This window comes from Lathyrus oleraceus, chromosome 6 (genome assembly GCF_024323335.1).
Source record: "Lathyrus oleraceus cultivar Zhongwan6 chromosome 6, CAAS_Psat_ZW6_1.0, whole genome shotgun sequence".
Classification (NCBI taxonomy): Eukaryota; Viridiplantae; Streptophyta; class Magnoliopsida; order Fabales; family Fabaceae; genus Lathyrus; species Lathyrus oleraceus.
The window spans coordinates 85,714,434-85,722,856 of NC_066584.1; the positions used below are offsets into that span (position 1 = coordinate 85,714,434).

At 33.1% G+C, this 8,423-nt stretch overlaps 1 protein-coding gene across 1 annotated transcript; it reads left to right on the plus strand.

Annotated features, from left to right (window-relative positions):
- Positions 1-5,670: 5,670 nt before the first annotated feature.
- Positions 5,671-7,953, plus strand: LOC127092327 (uncharacterized). Its single transcript, XM_051031177.1, has 7 exons — positions 5,671-6,353; positions 6,456-6,542; positions 6,741-6,860; positions 7,012-7,077; positions 7,185-7,256; positions 7,335-7,394; positions 7,542-7,953. Exons 1-7 carry the CDS (start codon positions 6,012-6,014, stop codon positions 7,704-7,706), a joined length of 912 nt encoding a protein of 303 aa, XP_050887134.1. The 5' UTR covers positions 5,671-6,011; the 3' UTR covers positions 7,707-7,953.
- The last annotated feature ends 470 nt before the right edge of the window (positions 7,954-8,423 follow it).

The window sequence follows — 8,423 nt, forward strand, 5'->3', positions numbered from 1 at the left end:
TGGTTCAGAGGTATCTGGTGCTGAACTTGGTAGGGTGGATTACGATCCAATCCCCCACAACTACAAATTGGGTTAAATAAAGGGGTTACACCAACTTATGTACCAGAGCCCCATGCTTAAGATCATAATCACTAACCGGTCACCTTACTATGAGTATGTACGGATAACACGCTTAATGTAATTGCACCTGAATGAAAAGGACTTAAAGAAGATGAAAAGAAAGTCTAGGTATGGTGGGGTGATGTGGATTGATTTGTATAGGAACAAAGCCTATGACCACATTTGCGGGAAGTGTCACTACAATATCCTTAGTTTGACTCGTTAGTACCTATCAATACATTCCTTGAATAAACTGATAATCCTTTGTGCCTTGAATTAACTCGGGTTGCTACTGTTTTTCTATGCATGAGCTATAAAGAGTTTTGCTTGAGGACAAGCAAAGGTTTAAGTGTGGGAGAATTTGATCACACTGAATCACACCGCATTTTTGACTCGAATTTCACATGTTTATTAGGTCTTTATTATCATTTTGCTTGTGTTATGCTCTCTTTTATGTTGTTTTCAGATATTTAGCTCTTTCGGGACCTTTTTAGAAGAAACGAAGCAAAAAGACCAAAAATTAGGGTTTTTCGGCAAATATTGTACACATGGCGTTATGCATGGCGACCGCTATAGGAGAAGCCATGACACATCATCCCTCAACCAGGAGGTAACCGCCACGATCCCATGAACTTTCCCATTCACACACATGGCGGGCGCCATGAAGGGATGGCGGGCGCCACCTTTGCATTTCACATTCCCAATAAGAAGAAGTTGAAGGGCATCATGGTCTTTGCATGCTGCTGAATTCCTCTATAAATAGGTCGTTCTAGTTCATTTCCAAATCATCCAACTTAGTTTACAACACTAAGACTATATTATCATCTGTAAAAGCGGTAATCCGTCACATCGAGGGGTTATCGCACCTTAGTGTAATTGAGTTGGAGCACTTTGATTTTGCTGTCGTCTTTATCTTCAAAGTCAAATGTTTATTTTCCTTGTACCAGATTTAAAGCCTCCGTTTAGGGCAAGTTCTAATTTAATCGCTTTTATTTATTTTACTTGTCATGCTTTACTTTATTTAATTTCTTGCTATGTTTTACTTTATTTAATTTCTTGCCATGCTTTACTTTATTTAATTCCTGTCATTGTCTTTACTTTATTTAAATTTTTCGCCATTATCTTTATTGCTCGTTTTAATTATTTTACACGCTTTACTTGTTCTTTACGCCTTACATTCTAAAACAACTTTTCATCATGATCAATATCGTTGTGTTTGTTTGTATTACCATGTCTGGCTAAATCTTTCAAATGTTAGAATGTAAGGATCACGGTTAAAGAGATGTTTCACATATTGCATATGTAGAAATGCTTTAAGGGTTGTTTTGATTTTTAATTTGAGTTTTCTGAAACAAACTTGGTTAGATTTAACTACTCAAGGAGTGCGAAAGCACCCTGTCTTAGTTAACTAGGAATTTTTATCACTTTAAGGAAAAATGATTTTTGAAACTGTTTTCGGACGCGTTGATAGATTTAAAATCAGGGAACTCCTTGGGTAAAACTTTCCGAATCAAAATCACTTTTCAACTAAGCTTACGAGTCTTATTTCTTAAAAATAGGTTTACTACTTTAGCGTTCTGGGCACCTTTTATAAGTGACAATAAAATGCCTTAATTTAAGGGTAAACTCGGTTCTGAATATGCGAAAGCGACAGTTTCTGTTAAATGGATTCTTTTCAAGAGTAGAAAATATTGCCCCATAAGTAGTTCTATTTAGACAATCGAAACATCGTTTAACTGACGTGAAATACATTCAAACCTGTCTTTATCTGCAATGTATTTATTATTTTCTTTATTTATTGTTATTTTACGACATCAATATCTCTTTTATACCGCCTTAGATAAACATCGTAACGATAGTAATCGATAGATTGACGATTTGGTCTCTGTGGGATCGATATTCTTTTATATTACTCTGACGCGATTCGTGCACTTGCGAATAGAGCGATCAACAACCTTAGTGTTGCCTCTGTCGAATTATCACTTTAAACTTAGAAATATTTCTAAGTCTCATACAACATTTCCCTCTTACGCAAGGATCACTTTGATTGGACTTTTCAAACAATGTTTTTTATTTCGAAGTCCATAACATCTTCAAAGATATTTTCTTTTCTTTTTCCCATTATATTGAATCAGGCTCGGCGTCGAAACTTCCAGCTAACAGCCGTGTCGACTGCAACATACATACTGAACAGATGTCCGACGAAAAGGCTATAAGGAATCACGCCAGAAGAATGTTGGTCTGGTGTCAAGCCTAGCTTAAGTCATCTGAAAGTATTTAGATCTATAGCACATAGATATGTGCCTGATCAGTTAAGAAGATTGATGACAAGTCGAGTCAAATGATCCTAATAGGATATCATTCGACTGGAGGATACAAGTTGTTCGATCTATCGAATAAACAATTAGTGATCAAGAAGGATGTGATCATAGATGAGCTTAAGGAATGAGTTAGACTAAAAATGTAAAGAAGGATTCAGTGATAATCCTATGTGAAAAACCAACAAGTGGAGTCGAAAGAGAAGTTCGACAAGAAGAAGTTAGAGGCCAAGCAAGCACAAGAAAACCACAAAGAATAAGACACGGGCTTGCAAGGTTACAAGAGTGTGTGATTACATAAGATGATGTGTTCAATTATTGAAGGATTCGAAGTGGATGAAAGCATTGAATGAGGACCTAAAGTCTATCGAAGTCAACAACACTTGGTCACTTGTCGAATTGGCTCAAGGCAAGAAGGAAATTGATGTGAAGTGGGTATACAAAGTGAATTTAGATCCCAAAGGAGAAGTAACTCGATACAAGTCAATACTTGTTGCTAAAGAATTTCTTCATAAAGAAGGAATTGACTTCGACAAAGTTTTTGCACCTATTGCTAGGATCAAAATAATCAGGTTGGTTGTTAGTCTAGCAAACATGAACAATTGGCGCATGTGTCATATGGATGTAAAATGTGCATTCCTGAATGACCCCTTAGATGAATATGTTTATGTCACACAACCAGTTGGATTTGTGAAACAAGGTGAAGAAAACAATGTATACAGGCTGCATAAAGCCCTGCATGGACTTAAGTAAGCTTCAAGAGTTTGGAATAAGAAGATAAATAGCTTTCTAAGGGAGAAAGAATTTATGAAGTGCACAACTAAACACAAGTATATGTAAAAATAAGCAAAAGTAAATTGCTTATACTATGTCCCTATATCGATGACTTGTTGATAACATGTAGCTGCAAGAAAGAGAGCGAAGACTTCAAATGTGATCTTAGTAAGGAGTTCGAAATGTATGATATGGGCAACATTACATACTTCCTTGGAATCGAATTCTACAAGAGTAGTAAAGGCTTGATGATGCATCAAATAAGATATGCAAATGAAATACTCAAAAGATTTGAGATGGAAGACTGCAATGCAACTTCGACACCCGCTGAACTAAGATTGCAACTTTCGAAGAACTCATATGAAGATGATGTCAACCCAACATAGTACATAAGACTTATTGGGTCATTAAGTCACCTTTGTCACACAAGGCCTGATCTAGCACACAATGTAGGTACGATGAGTAGATTTCTGCAGAACCCAAATGTATCACACCTAGCAACAACAAAGAGGATAATAAGGTATCTCAAAGGAACTCTCAACTATGGCATTATGTTTCCTATATCTGATGAAGGAAAAGAATGCAAACTAGTGGATTACATCGACTCAATTAGTGTAGTGATGCTGGGGATAGAAAATCCACAACTAGTTATGTGTTTATGCTAGTTGGTGCATCAATAGCTTGGAGCTCAAGAAAAGAACCGGTAGTGACACTATCATCATGTGAAGCAGAGTACATAGCTAATTCTCTTTGTGCATGTCAAGCAACATGGATGTTGAATTTGGTCGAAGAAATTATAAGGAAGAACAATGGAGAAATTACCATGAATATCGAAACATGTCTGCTATCAATCTGGCAAAGAATCCAATGGCACATGGAAGAAGCAAGCACATCAAAATGAGGTTCCATTGTCTTCAATAGCAGGTGGAAAAAGCAAAGCTGAACTTGAAATACTGCAGAACTGAGAATCATATTGCAAATATTATGACGAAAGGAGTGCAAATCGAAGTGTTTAAGAAATTAAGATCCATGATAAATGTAGATAGCTTAGACACAATGAATTATGTGGTGTATTGAGAATGTAATTCCTTGTGTCGAAGCATGTTGCTCGACAGAAGCAAGGAGATGTCGAAGAAGTGTATCTCAACATAATTTTGACTTAGCTTTATTTATTTGTTTTAGCCGAGTTAGTTCGGTTAGTTGGAGATTGCTTGGTGTGCAAGCAATCTCACTCTATAAATAGGGAGGTACCCTATTATTGTAATATACCAGTGTGAATAATATTGTTGATTGCAAAGTAAAGAGCAGAAATTTCTCTGCAAATTTTACAACTCTTCTTCTTTCCCATTTTTATTTGTTGAAACCCCAACTTTCTTTTTCTTCCCCAATTAAGTTTTTCCTTTCTTCTTTCATTATCAATTATGCAGCAAAATCATCTTGCAACCAATGTTGATTTATTCATTTGAGTGAGGAGTAAAGAACAAGATGCGTAATCAATCATAAAGATTGACTTAGAATTTTTCATAGGTTTGGCGAAATTCCACGTTAGGAATTTGGAGAAATTCCAACGGTCTCCAAATTCCAATGGTAACAAAGAAAAGTTGAATGAAAATGGTGGATGAAAGAAAAATCAAGTGAAAACAGCCGAGGAAGAGAACAATCAAACACTACCATAAAAATTGATGATTTTTTTTTGTAGATACAAACTTTGATCTTTTGTATGTATGCATTTAATAAATTATTTTATTTTCTTATTTTATTATAGAAGATAAAAATAAATTTTAGTTAAAATAATTAAGATAAAAATCAAAGATCAATTATAACATATAAGTTAAGAGCTCAAATTTTATTTAAAATAATATCCAAAAAACCATATCTAATATAAAAATTATAAGTTCGTGAAAAAAGCAACTATCAACCAATTATATTTTTATTAATATGAATTTATAAACTACATTATTAATATTGTCAAACATTCTCAAAAAATATATATTTTATAATTGTATTTTATCTTATAACTTTTTTATACCGTATTTTAAATAACGTTATAGTTATAATAATTTAATATAAAATAAAAAAAATATTTTAAATGCAAGCATAAGAAAGACTAAAATTCATATCTATTAAGAGACTGCAATCTTTGATTGTATTAATTTTGTAAAGAATATTGTGTTTTCGACTGTGTTATTTTTAATGATATAAAATTTAAAAATGTTGTTTTGGAGTGAAAAAATTTATTGAACGATACAAATATGTTAATTAGGCTATTCTACTTGTTAACCCATGTCTATTTTTCCTCTAACATATCAGAAAGATGCAAAATTGTTCATGAACAACCCATAGACTAAAGTTGAGACGAGCTAAAATGGATCTCTCCTCCTAATCAATTTTCTTTATATGCAAGAGTTCCATATCAAAATTTGTTTATGTCTTTAACAATGGTTTCAATGTAACATTCCCTTATCTTGTTTTCTATTCAAGTATTTTCCTCAATATTGTCATCATCATCACTCTTAAGCAACAAGTTACAACTCATCTGATTTGAAATTCACTTCCAGGGGCACAATCGACATTTCCAAAAAAGCATGCACCAAAATCCACCGTACAGTTCATGTCACTACCACAACAACCAGTACAACTCCGCAGCACAACAACCCACATTCTCAGCCTCGTTGCATGTACGTGCCTGCCCACCAACACAGCAGAAACAGAACACGCCATTTCTCTCTCTAACTTACTCTCTCTCTCCTCTTCATTTTTTACTTCCGACTTTTTCATCACAAAATCATAACCTTACCTCTAGTTTAGTGTTAAAAAAAAATGGAAGGAGAAAGTAACAACAACAACAAAGAGAACAGTTCAGAGACATTATCATATGAAAATGAAGAAGAAACAAGCAACCATGATGTCTCTGAGGATCATCAACTTCAAAATCAACAATTTGGAAAAATTGAGGCCCAGTGGAATTGTTTGCCAAAACTACCTTATAGTAACTATGTTGAATATCTCTCTGAATCTTCAACTTATCTTCCAACATCCGAGTATAATTTGGTTGGGAACAATTATCAAACACTTGGTGGCACAAACAGCTTCAATGATCAAGGAAACGCTTTTGGTTTTAAACCGATTGGTTCTTCAAGTAATGACTATGGTACTAGGAAGGTAAGGTTAATTAACAGAAAGAAAAAAAACTGTTACTTCCAGTAAGTAGTTGTGAGATTTGGAGATTGAAGATTTTTTGTTGTTGTTAATGTTTGTTTTCAGCATGTTGGGTTTTGGAGAAACAATGGAGAAGAAGAAGAAGCGATTAAAGCTAAAACTGAAACTACTCAAAACCTTCTCAATGCTGAGGTTAGTTATGCTTTTATTAAATAAGCACTTATTATATAAGTGCTTTTGTGTTACTATTTCTATTACAAAAATATGAGTTGTCCTGAATTTTTTTATAGAAATAAGTTGGAAACTAAACAGTTTATGAACATGTTAGTCTATAATCCCTCTGAAAGTGATTACGTTAGGAGATAAACTTAAATAGTGTTATTGTAACAGTGTGATGCAACATGGCCAAGTGCTTCAGTCGGAGATAAACATAATGCTCTTTCTATAATTCCAAATTCAGGAAGCAGCTTCACAAAACAGAAAAGTGAGAAAACACGTTGCACTGACCGTGTAAGTCAAACTTTTCTTTTCTATAGGGCACATTCAAAATGCAGAGATATATGATATCATTACTATGTTCTTGTCAACTAATCAACAATCTTATTCCAATTCATTCACACAACTTAGTTTCCTTTCCTTACCGTGCACTCTTTGATTATAGCAACGCAGGCAACGTATCGCTGATAACCTCAAAGCTTTACATGAATTGCTTCCAAGTCCAGAAGTGGTAATCTCTTGTTTATGATTTAACGTTGGTCTTCAAAGGTGTATGAGTCTATGTCGAAACAATGTCGAAAGCTCTTCTTTCCGATGAACTGAATTTTTAATTTGTAGGGTAGTCAAGCTCAAGCTTATATACTGGACGACATCATCGACTATGTTAAATACTTGCAGAATCAACTAAAGGTAACTTTTTAAGTTCTAATGTTGTCATCAATTGTAAATACAAATTCTACAATAGTTAAGGAAATTGTTCCTTTGCAGGAACTAAGTGGAAGCAAATTGGAAAGTGACTCAAATGCTATACCACTAGTTTTTCATGAGGTACACAACACCTCTTTCTTTAATATCAGTAATACATTATTATGCTACTCTGAATTCAGGTCCAATCCAAGCAAATAACTTCTTATAGCATATATACTCTCAAATTCATTAACAGTAGAGTTTGATCGATTGATTTATTTATTACAGGGTTATGGGCATTATATAAAGGATCAAATGCTGAATGAGCCTCTCGAAGAGATAGCGGGGAAACTAGTTGAAGAACATTCAGCAGCAACAAGTCAGCTACTTGAAAGCAAAGGTCTTATTCTACTGCCTATTGCTTTGGTTGAAGATTTGAACCAAGATAGCTAGTTAACTATTTAGGGTGATATCTGTTTACTTTGTTTGGTTGGATCATTATGGTATGAGAACCAAATTAATATAGTTTAGGCCATATGTTGTTTTTCTAACTATAACTCACCTATTGAAAGTCTCTTGTACTAGGAGGTAGGAGGTAGTGTGTAATGCTGTTTCTGTTTCTGTGTTAAGTTTCTGTTTGTGTATCATGCTAAATCTAAAATATTGCTCCAAAGTTTAGTTCTTTTCTCTTTCAAAATTTCTTAAATTGAGTTTCTTTTTCGGCACATTTTCTTTAATAAAGTAACCACAAAATGTATATACAATATTTTCATTATTGTTATCTTGATCACATTTTTTTAAAGATGTATGAAGTAATTTAATGATTCAATTTTATTTTTAAAGTTTTTATCATGAATTATAAGTTTTTAAAAATTATATTACACTTCGAAGTTGAGTTAAAAGTTGAAGTTATTTTTAAGAAGTGGAAACTTTTTCAAAATGTTACATAAAGATTATTTAATAAAAATATATTTGATGATTGACAAAAGAAAAAATAGAAGTAAACATTTTTATATAAAAAAAAAATATTGGAAAACAATAACCTACTTTATGCAACGGTTTAAGAGAGTATGTTAGAAAAATAATATATATATATATATATATATATATATATATATATATATATATATATATATATATATATATATATATATATATATATATATGAAT

Bases quoted from the DNA above. Each gene is read 5' to 3' on its own strand.
- LOC127092327 (XM_051031177.1), top strand. From the start codon at position 6,012: ATGGAAGGAGAAAGTAACAACAACAACAAAGAGAACAGTTCAGAGACA. The intron at 6,543-6,740 runs GTTAGTTATGCT...TTATTGTAACAG, and splicing joins AAAACCTTCTCAATGCTGAG to TGTGATGCAACATGGCCAAG. The intron at 7,257-7,334 runs GTAACTTTTTAA...GTTCCTTTGCAG, and splicing joins ACTTGCAGAATCAACTAAAG to GAACTAAGTGGAAGCAAATT.